Genomic DNA, 15,987 nt, shown 5'->3' with positions numbered 1-15,987 from the left:
AGAACATTCAAAGAAAGCTAAGAGACCAGGGTTTTTATGAAAGAGTAAACTAATGGTATTAGTTACATATATACCTTACATAATAAATGCAGTATGCTTTGACGTGCACAATCTTTCTGCCTTACTGAACTTTATTAGAATTTCACATTCTTCATTCTGGCTTCCTTCTTGTTTTAGGTTTTTGGGATTATTCTAGTCAGGAAAAGATATAGTCTCATTGCTTGTTTCTTAGACGACCTTGAGAGGTTAGCTGATAGTCTGAAAGAGCTCGTTGGACATCCTAAGTAGGGATATATCTGAAGTATTCCAAGCTTCTGGGAGAGAGGTTCAAAAGGGATGAGTGAAATGCCTCCCAGCAACCATAATTTTAATACTTGGTGCTGTTCTCTTCAACAGAAATTACCATATCTTCATAAAACTATTAATGTTTTACTATGTTGTAATATATATTAGTGTTCCCATAAATATGGCTGTTATTTTGTTCTGGTGATTCTTGCATGCGTTGCAATTTTTTTGGGAGGCCTTGAACTTTAAAAATTTGTACTTTTAAACTCACTTTTGGAAAGCATGTCTGCTTCTGAGCTTCCCAAATTTTACATAGATTTTTGTTAATTTGAAGTATTTGTAGACTGTCAATCCCAAGATATTGATTGGATTCATTTTTTTCCTAACAATAGGTGCTGGGCTCTTGCACTATTTGGTGGAAATGGTGAGACAGGATTTGAGCAAAATTCTACTTACTCAGTGTTCAGCATTTCCATTACATTGACTGATGAGGGTTATGAACATTTCTATGAGGTAAATAATTAAAATGGAATTTAAAAAATGTAGATATAACTTTATGCAAAAGCATAATCAGATGTTTTGTTTTCAGGTTGCTCATACTGTCTTCCAGTATTTGAAAATGCTGCAGAAGCTAGGCCCAGAAAAAAGGTAATATGTACATATTAGAATTAGGCTAGGAACCAGTCCCTAGTATGTTTTAGCCTTCAGGCTGCCAAATAGACATGCTTCAGTCCTACCATGATGGTTTGTCAGGCATTTCCTGCTTAAGTTCCTTCACTGGCTCCATATCCTGATTCTTCTACATGTGAATACTGCATGGGAAACTTGAAACATTAAGGGCTTACATTTATGTGGCCGGTCTGTTTCTTCTCTTTTCTTGCTGAGGATTCTAATAAGAAATTTTTAAGATATATTTAAAAATCTTCTACTTACAATTTTCTTCTTTCACAGAATTTTTGAAGAGATTCAGAAAATTGAAGATAATGAATTTCATTACCAAGAACAGGTACTGGAAGTCAAATTCTTTTTGAATGTTATCTGTGACCAAGTTGAAACTGGTGTGGACATTATTCCTCTTTTTGGAAGTGTCACTGGAATTTTAATTCTGCCACTCTTTGTCATGTGAGTCCTAAGATGGCCTTGAGGTTATCTGAAAATTAATTCTTGTGTTTTTAAGTATGTATATTGAGTGACAGTGGGAGAATTAGGCAGATTGACACAGATCGTGTTGTGTGACAATCATTTTATCTATGTACTCATCCATCCGTCTGTCCTTTTGATAAACATTCATGGAGAGCTTGCTATGGTACTTGATGTTTTGGGAATTCTAATATTATGAAGACATTCTACAGGATAATTCTGTAGTAATTACCATGTGTACTGTTAGAAATGGTGTGCTTTGGGCTCTTAGGGCAAGGAGAGCATTTGCCTTGATCTGAGTAGAATTGGGGACGGCTCCATGAACGTGGTAAATTTGAATTGAGTTCAGCATTAAAAAATGGATAAGGTTTGGATACATTCTAAGCAATGGGAAAAACATAAGTGAGGAACTCTGGGTTATTGTGAAAAAGTAAATGATCCTGCGTGTCTTTGAAAGGAAGGTGTTATATATATAAGGCTGAAAGGTAAGGAGTTTCAAGCAGAGTTTCTTTAAAACCCTTTTTGTGTCTTGGATCACTTTGGAAGTCTGTTGAATCCTCAGAATAGGATTTCATCCCTTCAGCTTCTTAATCTCTCGGAAAAAAATGTCATACTGGTACAGTGACCACTGCTTCATCCCTCACCTAGATTCACCAGTTGTTAATAGTCTTCCGTATTTTCTATCCTCCCTCTCTTTTCCTTATATATGTTTGTGCATGTGTGCGTATCTTTTTCCCAAAACATTTGAGATTTAATTACAGATATCATGATACTTCACCTCTCAATGTTTTTTTAGCATATATCTGCTACACCAATGTATTCTCTTGCATAAACCTCACTAAAATTGTCACACCCAGGAAATTACATTGAAACAATATTGTTAAATATACAAACCAGGGGTGACTGGGTGGTTCAGTCGGTTAAGCTTCTGACTTTTGATCTCAGCTCAGGTCTTGATCTCAGAGTCATGAATTCAAGCCCTGCGTTGGACTCCACACTGGGTGTGGAGCCTACTTTAAAAAATAAGATATATGTGTGTGTGTGTGTGTGTGTGTGTGTGTGTGTGTGTGTGTGTACACACATATGTGTATATATATATTACACAATTACACTATATATATTACACAATTCATAAAATAGTGTTTCTAAGTGAATAAAATAAAATACAGCAGTTTTTGAAGGAATACTGAAATAAAGACTCAAAATGGTAAAAAAAAATAGTAATATTGTCTCTTTATTAACATATTAAATAACAAGTCTAGCAGTAGGTCTAACAATTATTTCAGTTTTAAGTAGCAGTGAGTGTGAGATATCTGCAACAACTATATTGATTCTTTTTTTTTTTTTTTTTTAAAGATTTTATTTATCTGAGAGAGCACACTCGGGGTATGGGGCAGAGAGAGAGAGAGAAGCAGATTCCCTGCTGAGCTCGATGAGGGGCTTCAGTGGGTCTCGATCCCAGGGCCCTACAATCATGACCTGATCTGAAGGCAGTTGCTTAATCGACTGAGCCACCAAGGCACCCCACTGTATTGTGATTTTTATTGGTTAGTCATAGATGCTGCTAATACAAGTGTGGTTTGTACCTATATTCATAATAGAATAAAAATGCTAATTTAGATATTAGTGAAAATAAATATGTAATTTCTTCCCAGCCAATTCATGCACATACACACTCCTGAATTTGTCCATTGATATATCTTGTGGGAAATGTCTGTGGACCCTGGATTAAACCCCCCGATTTAGAACTGCTTCATAGAGCATCTTGAAGCTGCCTTTTTAGATCATCACCAGAGATGATTCCCTGAATATCTACCCTAAGTAGAGAAGATTTAGGTACATGAGGACAAGGTCACAAAAACTGTAAGCTTCCAGTTGCTGTTGATTCCTATGTAATCTCCTCTGTATACTCGAATAATTGTAATAGAAATAAAAATCTTAATCTGTGAAAACAGGCTGCTTTGACACATCTGTTGGCCATTACGGGCCCTATAGGCACTCCTCCGTATAACTGGACTGGTAGGCATAGAACTCCACAAGTCCTGCCAGCTACCTTACCAGGAGTAATTTTGTTCAGTGTCCTTATCAGCTGTGGTGGCAACATGTGGGTCAGAACTATGGCAGGGAAGGAGCGGCAGCAAGAATTGTGGACTACAAGTGTAAGTGGAATCCCCAGATTCCTTTTTTGGGGATCAGCTTTTTAGCATTGGTGGAGTGAGTGATAGTTTTTCTGCCCCTCCAGTTTCTTCTTAGCAAATCATTTCAAGATGTCTTTTTACTGACATCTCCCCATTTCTGTAGCTCATTTCTTTTACCGTTAGCAATAGTCATGAATACTTGTCTTGATTTTAAAACGTGAGCCCAAGACATCTTAGATTAAAACCTAATCAGTGCAAAGTGAGAACAAATCAGAAAGGTTTATATCTCTGTGTGAACTGCTAAATTAACTCAAGTAGCTCAGCTTATTTTGGCTTTTATAAATTTCTGTTTTTTTAACAAAGTTGGAATGTGTCCTCTTTAGACTATTTCTGGTCTTCATCAATAAAGGCAAATAGGAATGTCCTTTTCAAACTATTCAAACCAGTCTTATTAAGAAATTCATGTATGTATGTATGTATTTATTTATTTATTTAAGATTTTATTTGAGAGAGAGCATGAGCCAGGGGTGAGGGGCAGAGGGAGAGGGAGAAGCAGACTCTCTGCTGAGCAGGGAGCCCAACTTCGGACTTGATCCCAGGACCCTGGGATCATGACCTCAGCCAAAGGCAGCCGCTCAGCTGACTGAATCACCAGTTGCCCTTAATTAAGAAATTTAAACAAATTATTTCCCATAGGAACTTGGACTCAATATGTCTTATAAATCAACAATATGAACTAGAACAAGGTGTTTAAGCATGTGCTTTTCTGTAGGCAGAAAAACAGAAATAATCTAATAATAAGGCAGTAAGAGTTTGTAGTAGATTAAAAAAAAAATTAGAGGACAGACAATAACAAGTGTTGGAGGAGAAATAGAGAAATTAGAGCCCTCATACATTGCTGGTGGGAATTATAGAGTGGTGTAGCTGCTTTGGAAAACAGTTTGGCAGTTCCTTAAAAAGTTAAACAGACTTACCATATAAGCTCTACTATAAGGCCTCCTAGGTATACACCCACGAGAATTGAAAACATGTCCACACAAATACTTGTACACACGTATTTCTGATAGCAGTATTCAGTTTAGCCCCAAAGTGGAAACACCCAAATGTCAACGAATGCATGGTTAAACAAAACGTAGAATATGCACACTGTGGAATATTCTTCAGCCATGAAAAGGAATGAAGTACTGATTCATGCTACAACATGGATGAGCCTTGGAAATGTGCTAAGTGAAAGAAGCCAGTCAGCACAGGTCACATGTTCTATGATTCCATTTATATGACACATCCAGAGTAGGTAAATCCATAGAGATACAGCACAGATTGATGGTTGCCAGTGGCTAGGGGGAGTGGGTAGTAGGGAGTGAATGCTTAATGGTTATGGGAGTTTCCTTTTGGAGCCATGAAAATATTCTCTGACTAGATGGTGGTGATGGTTGTATAACTTTGTGAATATCCTAGCCACTAAATCGTACACTTTATTTTAAATTTTATTTCATTTTTAATTGTGTACTTTAAAAGGGTGAATTTTATGATATGTGAATTATATCTTCTAAAAAAGTGAAAGAATAGCGTTTGAGTGTTTTTCTTAGCACCTGCTCCATTGCCTTGGCACTGGAGATCTGCTTTTAGCCAGGGTCCTTGGTGTTTTCTCATAGGAAATATCTTGAATCATTCAATTTTGTTGCATACTGACCAGAGCAGTTAATTTATAAGTGAGTGGCTGGTGAGAATAGCTTAACTTAAAAAAAAAAAAAATGAGAACAGAGTAGGAGGAATCATTTTAAATAATTATAGCACCTTAGTGACTGGTCAACTTGATGATTCAGGAATGTTTCCTGAAGTGGGAAGTGGGACAAAAAAAGCTAGCAATCTTTCCTTACTTTTTTCTTATTCTATTTTTTTTAAGTTTTTATTTATTTATTCGACAGAGATAGAGACAGCCAGTGAGAGAGGGAACACAAGCAGGGGGAGCGGGAGAGGAAGAAGCAGGCTCATAGCGGAGGAGCCTGATGTGGGGCTCGATCCCATAACGCCGGGATCACGCCCTGAGCCGGAGGCAGACGCTTAACCGCTGTGCCACCCAGGCTCCCCTCTTATTCTATTTTTATGTGGTAATTTAGTAAATAACATATACCTATGGTCTCTAGTTTGATGTATGCACATCTCATTTCTTCATGAATGCAGTAACCTTCTCTTCTGTCTTCCATTAGGTGAGAGAACAACCCATACTGTCTAGTAAAGGACTGGATAGTGTGGTTATTTTGGAAAGAGTGTTTGCTGCTCCGTTAGGAGTCCTGAGTTCTAGTATCTGCTCTGCCTGTTATTTACTGTGTGACTTTGGGCAAGTCTCCTGATCAATCTGAGTTTATTTCCTCATAAAATGTGGGAATAGAACCACTGACGGACTTGTCAGTTTTAAGATTCTGAACGTCCGGGTGCTCAATTAGTACTTAAATTGATCGCTTTCCTCTGAACAAGTTAGAGAACTTGTGGTTACTCTTTCAGTTTTAAATTGAGGTAATACACTGATTAATAGAGTTTCTTATAGCAAGACTTTTATCTACTGACACATTTTGATTTCTGCATTGATTTAATTCATGTTTACAGATGGTTTTAGGCGATAGTGCTATAGTGATAAAATGATGAAGACCCTGTCTTTAAGGACATCAGTCACATGGGGCACTTGACCTGTAAGCAAGCATTTACAGTTCAGTGTTGTAATGCTGTCATGATGAGGCTGTGATGTGATTAGAGCTTAGTGTGGTGTAGGGTTCAGGACGGGAATTGGAGGGGCGTCAGGTTAACTTCCTTAAGGTGGTAAATTTTCTCTGGCTAAATTTTCTTAGAATTCTGAGCATCAAATTACCCCCCCCCCCCCTTTTTTAAAGTAATCGCTATGCCCAACGCGGGGCTTGAGTGAGCATCAAATTCTTAAGCTAAAATTATATTTGCTCAGTATATTTCTGTTCAGAGGCTTTTGGTTTCATTGTTAAAAAGGAAAAATTATTTGTATTTTGTGGTAAATTAAGAATAAGGGAAGTTTCTGGTATGAAATAATTCTCTCTTTACAGACAGATCCAGTTGAGTATGTGGAAAATATGTGTGAAAACATGCAGCTGTACCCACTACAGGACTTTCTCACTGGAGATCAGCTTCTTTTTGAATACAAGCCAGAAGTAAGGAGGTTTCATTTCGAAGAGTTACTTTTAGACAAAAGGGGAGGGGGAGAAAGTGCAAAGATATACTTAAGAACTGTGGGAATGTAGAAAACTTGGTTAAATTTGTCAGATTTTTTTGTTTAAATGGAAGAAATATAAGTTTTGTGGGTAATTTTTCATGATTGTTGTATATAATCATGTTTTAAATATGAGGAGAAAATCAAGTCCGTTTCTTAGGTACTATTATTCTCACTATTTTTGAAGTGTTATAATATCTACTAAAAAAAGTTATTCCTAGAATTACGTGCTGTAGTTGCCAAGCTTACTTAGAGAGTTGTTTTGCTTACCTTTTGGTTCAGTTAGAGACTCTGGGTAATTACATTTTAACCATTTTGAAAATGTTTATAAGAAATGTTAAGATTCCCTGAATTTGAAACATGTGACTTATAGACAATATTACATACAAGTAAATACTTGGCTGGGTTTTTCCTTCCTTCCTCGTTGGGAGTAAGTCATTTTGCTCCATACGGGGTAGCAGTTCTCATTTGGGAGATTTTGCCCCCAGAGGATGTTTGTCAGTGTCTGGAGACATTGCAGTTGTCACGACTGGGGGAGGATATTTGTCAGTGTCTGGAGACATTGCAGTTGTCACGACTAGGGGAGGATATTTGTCAGTGTCTGGAGACATTGCAGTTGTCACGACTGGGGGAGGATATTTGTCAGTGTCTGGAGACATTGCAGTTATCACAACTGGGGATGCTCTTGGCAGATCATCTAGTCGGTGGGAAGTCAGAAGCGGCAGCTGCTAAGCATCTCACAGTGCAGAAGACGGCACCCCACAATGAAGTATTATTTGGCCCAAGATGTTAATAATGCTGAGGTTGAGAAATCTTGATATAGGGTATTCCAGATTTTTAAAGATAGGAAAGGGTACAGGAGGAAGCAGTAATTACACATTCTTGTTACCTCCTAGGAAGATTGGGCCCAGGGGTCCAAGTATTTTATTCTGAACTGCCATTTGTGTTTTTCCTCAAAGAAATGGTGTTTAATTGGTAGTTAGGGTTTCAAACCTTACCCACAAAATCTTGTGTTTACTCCTATCATAGTTGAAGGATTATTGAAGGAGGCCTTGCAATGGGATCATTTTATTGATTCTTGGGGATGAGGTAGTATAAGCAGAGTTTTTGGAATCATACACAACTTGTTTAGAACTCCACATTTGTCATTTCTAGCTGTGTTGTTCTGTGCATATTATGGAATCTTTAACACATATTATGTAACTTTTAACAGGAACCTGAGTATTATTTTCTATAAATGGGTATACCTTAGAGTTGTTTTAGGATTAAATGAAATAACGTATGCTAAACACTACCTGGCACATAGTAAAACTTAGTAAATGAGAGCTATTTTTACTGCTAGTATTATTATTATGTAGGATTTGAGATGAATACAGTTTATAGCATTATCAGGAAACATTTGAAACAACTAATAGACTAATGAAGTTTTATAAATTAGGGTGTTAAAGACTATAGATAGAGTTTCATGAGCATCAAGATGCTAGGATCTTGGGGATGCCTAACATATGGCTTTGCCTTTTTAACAGAGATGTATTAGGTTAAAGTTGTTATTTGTGTGTGTGTGTGTGTGTCTCCCACCCCCTCCCCCCCAATTAGGTCATTGCTGAAGCCCTTAATCAGCTAGTTCCACAAAAAGCAAATCTTGTTCTGCTGTCTGGTGCTAATGAGGGGAAATGTGACCTCAAGGAGAAATGGTTTGGGACTCAGTATAGTATGGAAGGTAAAATATTTTAATAATTGTCCTACGAGTTTAGGTTTAGCTGACTCACCTGAGAATTTTTATTCCTTAATAATTTGTCTGATGGTTCCTATGAAAAAAAGTATAAACTTTTTTAGAAGTTTACTTTGAAATGAAAATTATTTATACTGCTTTGCAGAAAATTACTTTCTGCTATGTTTATATTTATTATAGCTAGTAAAATCCTGTGTTCTGGGTGGTTTGGGGAAGAGTTTTGACTATTTTAGAAAAGTGCTTCTGAAACTTCAGTATACATATATGTCACCTAGAGGTCTTATTAAAATACAAACTCTTATTCACTGGCTCTGGGTTAGGGCTTGAAATTCTGCATTTCTCATAAGCTCCCAGGTGATCAGTGCTGCTAACCACACTTCGAATAGTAAATGGCTAGCATGCCTGGATATATTACAGTTTTCCTGAGAAAGAAGAATCAATTTGTGAAGGCTAGTTGTTAATTGATTTTTTATTAAGAGAATTCTCAACATTGCATTGTTTATTGGATAGTTTGTTTTTCATCTCTACAGATGTTGAAAACTCTTGGGCCGAACTGTGGAAGACTAATTTCGAATTAAATCCAGATCTTCATCTTCCAGCTGAAAATAAGTACATAGGTCAGTGAAATAGCAGTCATTATACATAATCCGTCTATGTATCAATAAAACAAGTAGCACCTGTATAGTGCATTTACAAAGTGTCATTTGAATTACTATTTGAGCTTCCCAGTAACACTCTAGAGTAGTCATTACTGTTTTCTTACTTTTTTTTTTTTTTTTTTTAAAGATTTTATTTATTTATTTGACAGAGATAGAGACAGCCAGCGAGAGAGGGAACACAAGCAGGGGGAGTGGGAGAGGAAGAAGCAGGCTCCTAGCGGAGGAGCCTGATGTGGGGCTCGATCCCATAACGCCGGGATCACGCCCTGAGCTGAAGGCAGACGCTTAACCGCTGTGCCACCCAGGCGCCCCTGTTTTCTTACTTTTTTAATGAGAAAACCTGAGGCTTAAAAAGGCAAAGTGACTTTTCCTAGACTAATCAGTTGGTGAATGGAGAAAACAGGACTTAAATGTAGATGTTGGGACTCCCTGAGACTTCTGCTTTTTCTTGTGTATCATAGCTGATCCTTTCATGTCAATCTCTGTAGGACTAGCCATTATCTTGCCTGGTTGTTTTAGTGTTTTTTAAACCAGAAGGTTTGTGAAATCATTGTAGTGGGTTGTCAGGTCAGTGTAATGAGTTAGGAAAGCATTAAAAAGAACCAGTTAGGATGGAAAATAGCAAAATGTTTATTTGCTTTATAAAGAAGATGTATTATTTCAAGAATTTCTGTTCTGTGTAGATATATGTGTGTGTATCTGTCTACCTGTCTACCAGCTTTCAATGGGAAACATTGTAGGTCAAAGGTTACAGTTGTATATAACTAATTTACTCAGAATGCCATTTTCCCTAGCAGTTCCACTTCTAGGTATATACCCAGAAGAATTGAAAACAAGTAGTCAAACAAATACATGTACATGCATATTCACAGCAGCATTATTCATTAATGGGAGACAGCCCATATGTCCATCAGTGAATGAATGGATGAACAAATTATAGTAAATATATACAAAGGAGTAATATTCAGTCATAAAAATAAGTATGTACATGCTACAACATGGATGAACCTTGAAAACATTATGCTGAAGAAGCCAGACATAAGGGGTCATATAGGATTCCATTTATATGAAAAATCCAGGATATATAAATCCATAGAGTCAGAACACAAGTTGATGGTTGCCAGTGGCTTGGGGGAGTGGATAATGGGAAGTGACTGTTTAATGGAGTGTAAAGGTTTCCTTTTAGGGTGATGAAAATGTTTTGAAACTGGATAGAAGTGGTGGTAGTACAACATTATGAGTGTACTAAATACCTCTGAATTGTTCACTTTAAAATGGTTGATTTTGTTTTGTGGATCTAACCTCAATTAGAAGAACAAAAGACTTTTTAAAAAGTCTCACGTATTTTAGACAATTCAGTTCCGCATCTTGAACTTTAAGTATCTAAACAACCCAGTTCTTTTTAATCAATATAACAAGTAGTTTTTTCTATTCTTGTTTTCCTTTAAGTAGCTATTTCTCACCTACATATTGATAAAACAATGTATGTTTTCATTAACTTAGAGGACACGTTTGACTTTTTTTTTTAGATTTTATTTATTTGTCAGAGAGAGGGAGAGTAAGCACAAACAGGAGGAGCAGCAGGCAGAGGGAGAAGCAGGTTCCCTGCTGAGCAGGGACCAGATCTCAGGACCCTGGGATCATGCCCTGAGGCAAAGGCAGACACCTAACTGACTGAGCCACCCAGGCGTCCAAGTTTGACTTTGTTAGAACAGAACTTTTTTGTTACCTTTCAAATGTCCGTAAGGTTGATAGAAGACATTCTCTTTCAAGAATGGATTTGTTTATAAATTGGTTTATACAGCTATCCTGATTAAAGGTCCCTCTTAAAGTTAAGACTATCTTTGAGAAAGAGAAGCAGAACGTGGAGAGATCAGAATCAATCTTTAGGAAATTACAGATCTTCAGAGTTCATTTAGTTTAAGGGCAAGAGAATTTTCTGTGTTCTACTAATTTATTATATTCTAGCGTTTGAATTTGGCTTATTTTTGCCACAAAGAGAAATTATCTAGACTTCTAAAACCAAGAACAGATTGTTGGAATCAGGTTGAATTACTGGAATGAATTGTTTTTTCTCTTGTTAGCCACGGACTTCATGTTGAAGGCATTTGATTGCCCTGAGACAGAATACCCTGTTAAAATTGTGAATACTCCACAAGGTTGCCTGTGGTATAAGAAAGACAACAAATTCAAAATTCCCAAAGGTAAAATGTTTCCCTTTCTAAAAGGAGTGAAATAAGTATAGCAACTCTTTTTCCACTTTGGTAGCAACCTGTTTCTGTGTGTCTGTCACCTGTCTCCCTTTCCTCCTTCCTCTTCCAATTGAAGATCTTTTCTAGGCTCATCTATCATATCCATACTGCGCTCCTGTGCCTTCACAGAAATCCTTGTATACATTACAGATTCTAGAAAATAAATAAGGATTCAAGGCTTAAAATGAAATTGTTTTAAAATATTTTTCTTGCAGTTAAATGAAAGAGCCAGGTATGGGGACATCTTAGGGAATGGGTGGTATGTTTTAAACATTTTTAAAAAGAGAATAAGAGTATGCCGAAGGAGATTATTCTTGGACACAATAGCTAGCCTGTTCCAGCATTACAAATGGGAAATATCCTCCATCGCTCTCTCTCTACCATTTGCTTTTATCGTAAAAGAATCACAGTATACTGTTAAATAGACTCCAGAGTTCTTGTCTTTAATGTGTTAACCCAAACTGTGTTTTTTATTTTTTGTTCTTGTGCATAGCATAGGAATTTACTGAAGCAGCTTGGAATAAAAAGAAATCCCTTTGTTGCCATTTAATCCAGATCCCTAACCTCAACACAGCTGTTCTGCGGCTCCCAGGAATTCTTAAGTTTATTGGGAAGGTGTTTCTTGAATTACTTACCACTGTTTCTAAAAATGTTCTTAACATTTATTCAGCTTCTTTGGAAAGTCTGTGCTGTAACTTTCTGTGAGCTTTGGGATTGTTCTTTAATGTTTTTGACATGTATACCTCTGTAAACATTTTCTCTGACCAAAGCTATTAATGTAGTATTCCTAGGCTCCTTTGTGTTATCTGTTTATGTATCTGGCCTTCCCATAGACGAAAGTGTGCCTTTTGGATACTATTTAGAATGGTAAATGTTACTTTTTAAAAGATAACTTCAGGATAAAGATGTAACAAGGATTTAAGGGCTAGTAGTTTATTTCAGAATTTTTAGAAAACACGATGTTAGGGACATGTGGCAGATGTCTAAAATATTTGAGGCCTCTGGCCTAGATTTTCTTATCTTTTTTTTTTTTTTTTTTTTTAGCGTATATACGTTTCCATCTGATTTCACCTTTGATACAGAAGTCTGCAGCAAAGTAAGCAATTGTCCTCTTTATTGGAAAATATGTTTCTTATTGAAAAACTGTTTTGTTTGTCTCATTCTGAATCATTCTGTCATTTTCTCTGTCAGTACTGAGCTGTGCTGCTGATTCGTGTATTTTTTTCTGTGCCCCAAATTATTTGTATTGATGCTGAACATTGAAATGGAATTGTGGCTGCTCCAATTCCAGCACCCAGTAATAAAACATGCTGTAGTATAGGGTGGTCATAGTATTACTGGATTGAGAAAGTTCTTTAGAAATGAGTTTGGATTAACTTCTGGTCTGTAATGAGAACAAATGCATCTGTTGATCCTGTGTCTAGAAACTGGCAAGGAATCTGATTATACTTTGTAGCAAATAACTTACGTATTTATATAGATAACTGCACTGTGGGAGGTCACAGCTTACAATGTGCCTGAATCCTTGGAGGCGCTCAGGAAATGTTGGTGTACTTCCTTTCCTTTGCCGCTTGAACTATGGAATCCTGAGATTCCATAGTATATAGTATAGAGTACCTGAGAATGACAGCACTAGTATTTATTAATACCACTTGAAAAAATGTATTAACTGCCTCCCTTCCCTCAGATTTTTAATTTGTCAGTCAGAAGACCTGGGCTGCAGGAATGGCCAGAGCCTTTGGGCCAGTTATTGTTATGCCTTTTACATTTAGCCCATTTTTCAGTATAAGCGTTAACATTATATATATGCATAACATGACAAAGATTGGGAAGCTCTGCTGAAGGTGGGTGTTCTGTATTGTGCCTATAAAACTGAGCCCTGAGTAAGCTGTATTTACCTTTGAACTACATTCTGGAGTAATCATTTTTTTAAAAGTGAAATTTCCTACTCCAAAGCACATTTGTTTTTATTTCTGCCAATTAATGGTGCTGTTTGCATTTTATATTCTCAGTGTGGTCCTCTTTGATATCTTTGTCAATATTCTTACCCATAACCTTGCGGAGCCAGCTTATGAAGCAGATGTGGCCCAGCTAGAGTATAAGTTGGTAGCTGGAGAACATGGTTTAATTATTCGAGTGAAAGGATTCAACCACAAACTACCTGTAAGTACAAGTGTCCCGTTTTGCTTATAGTGTTGCCCCTAAAGCACCAAGATAGAGGCTTATGCATGGGTTACTATACACAGAAATGTTTATTAATGTGGGTTCTCATGTTTTCTTGGCCGGTGACAGCTGTTCTGACTTGGGCCACACATAAGAGCAACATATCCACTAATTACTAGCAATGCATGCAGTACAGCTTCTGCTTCAGGCTTGATTTCACTTCCCTTTGCTTCCCTGCAGTTTGTCTGCAGCCAACACTAGATAGGAGGGTTTGATAGAAAGTTGTCATTACTTCCAAAATCAATATATAAATGTAGTGTTCTCCCAGTTAAAGTCACATTTAGGGGCAGTGGAGATGCTGAATAAAAAATTATTTAAGTTTAGGGCGCCTGGGTGGCTCAGTTGGCTAAGCGACTGCCTTCAGCTCAGGTCATGATCCCTGGGTCCTGGGACCAAGTCCCACATTGGGCTCCCCCTGCTCTGTGGGGAAACTGCTTCTCCCTCTCCCTCTGCCTGCCACTCCCCCTGCTTGTGCTCTCTCTCTTGTCAAATAAATAAAGAAAATCTTTTAAAAAAATTTTTTAAATTAAAAATTATTTATTTGGAAGAAGAAAGTGTTTAAGAATACTTACGAAAATTAAAGAAGAAAAAGAGGAATCATTGCTCCAAATTTCACAGTTATTGAGGATTTTATCTCCTGAATATCCTTGAGTCACCAGTACTCCTCCAAATACCTATTCCCAAGCTGGGCCCCTGGTAAAAACCAATGGGAAGCATTCCCTCCATCCCTGCCCCAAAACGTAGTGGATTTCATGCTTCTCTACTTAAAGTGCTTCTTTCTTTTCTTTTAAGCTACTATTTCAGCTCATTATTGACTACTTAGCGGAGTTCAGTTCCACACCAGCTGTCTTCACAATGATAACCGAGCAGTTGAAGAAGACCTACTTTAACATCCTCATCAAGCCCGAAACTCTGGCCAAGTGGGTATACATAGGATCGATCAGCTTCTATTTCGAAGGCCTGAAAGTATTTGTCTTTCTAGGGGTTAGGTGTGTGAAATGAGGCTGTAGTTTCAGTGCTGTTTTTCAAACAAATTAGAATTGGCTGTGGTTTAGGAAACCATCCATTGAGTTATAGGCCTTCTAAACCTAGCTTAAGTAGCTGTCTGTGAGTAGGACTAAAATAAGCCTACTCACTATACTTAATTAGAGGCTAAATAAAGGTAAACAAGGATGTTTTTCCAAAGTTTCTAAGTAAGTAACAGTTGAAGAAGTGCTGGCTTTGTTATAGCTCAAAATTGCTTTCCTACTGATATCGGTGTATTGGGTGTTGTGATGAGGTAGTTCAGCTAAATTGCGTAACCCATCACTTATCTGGCATCTGCAGCTATCCAGAATTCAGCCAAGTTTCCAGAGGAAACTAAAAAGGCTTCTAACCGTCTGCATAATAATGTTTAAGCCCTCTGCTCATAACCCCTTGAGTCTGTTATTAGAGTCTGTTCTTTTGTCCAGGGCTAATGGTAGCCTAGATGTACCTCTGTATGAATCAGAAAAAGTACCCCTTTTTGGTGCCTTCTGTCAGCGGGTAGAGCCTCTGTGGGAGGGAGAAAAAGTCCTCTCTGAGCAGACACAGCCCTTCGTGCACATGACTTGCAAGCCCCTGCTTGACCTCCGTGCTGAGCATCTGTAGATGGTGAACAAACAGCACAACCTTATATAGAGGCCCTACTTTTGACCCATTTATCTATCTGTCTATTTATCTCATGGTCAGTTCTTTTATTTAACTTTTTAAAAATTTAAATTAACATATAATATATTATTGGTTTCAGAGGTACAGGCCTGTGATTCATCAGTCTTATATAATACCCAGTGCTCATTACATCACATGCCCTCCTTAGTGTCCATCACCCAGTTACCCCATCTCTCTTCTCCCCCTTTCGACAAAGTTATAAGGAGTCCATAAGTGAACAAAATGCAAAAGCAGGGCAGGTGGCAGTTAAGAGTCAGACCTGTAATAACTGATAATCTGGTCACAAAAAGTTATAAAAACTAATAACCAAATGCAAGTTGGAAAGGCGAGTTGTCTAGAACTATCAATATGATGAAAAATAGCCCTGTGTGTCCAACAGCTCCTGAGTACTGCTTCATTCACGTGTGGTAGACTAATAATTGTACCTGTTTATCGAAGAGTCAGTATTTGCGAGATACAAAACCTTTATATGTATATATTTATTTCTCTCCAAAACTCTATAATGGTAGCCATTACTATTTTCCTTGTTTTAAAAATGAAGAAATTGAGTCACAGATGCTAAGTAACTCGTCAAGTTTAAACAGTTTAGTGTGGGGGGGGGAGTTGGGGGTGGTGAGGAGTTGGGGTGATGTGG

General features: G+C 37.4%; 1 protein-coding gene across 3 annotated transcripts in view; it reads left to right on the top strand.

The window, feature by feature from the left end:
- The window catches only part of NRDC (nardilysin convertase), a 101,532-nt gene that overhangs the window by 77,305 nt on the left and 8,240 nt on the right, over positions 1–15,987 (top strand). For all 3 annotated transcript variants that reach the window (XR_015726239.1, XM_045799558.2, XM_045799559.2), the window contains 10 exons: positions 678–798; positions 875–933; positions 1,237–1,291; positions 6,635–6,739; positions 8,395–8,518; positions 9,061–9,147; positions 11,274–11,393; positions 12,486–12,537; positions 13,454–13,604; positions 14,457–14,584. Coding sequence is in view for 2 of the 3 variants with exons in the window: in XM_045799558.2 (XP_045655514.2) it covers positions 678–798; positions 875–933; positions 1,237–1,291; positions 6,635–6,739; positions 8,395–8,518; positions 9,061–9,147; positions 11,274–11,393; positions 12,486–12,537; positions 13,454–13,604; positions 14,457–14,584 (1,002 nt within the window). In the remaining variant the exon portion in view is untranslated. The remainder of the gene's footprint in view (positions 1–677; positions 799–874; positions 934–1,236; positions 1,292–6,634; positions 6,740–8,394; positions 8,519–9,060; positions 9,148–11,273; positions 11,394–12,485; positions 12,538–13,453; positions 13,605–14,456; positions 14,585–15,987) is intronic.

This window comes from Ursus americanus, chromosome 12, assembly GCF_024610735.1.
Source record: "Ursus americanus isolate L20-20 chromosome 12, mUrsAme1.1.p, whole genome shotgun sequence".
In the NCBI taxonomy this organism is placed as follows: domain Eukaryota; kingdom Metazoa; phylum Chordata; class Mammalia; order Carnivora; family Ursidae; genus Ursus; species Ursus americanus.
The sequence above is the reverse complement of the archived record's forward strand: the minus strand, read 5'-3'. Positions and strand labels throughout refer to the sequence as shown.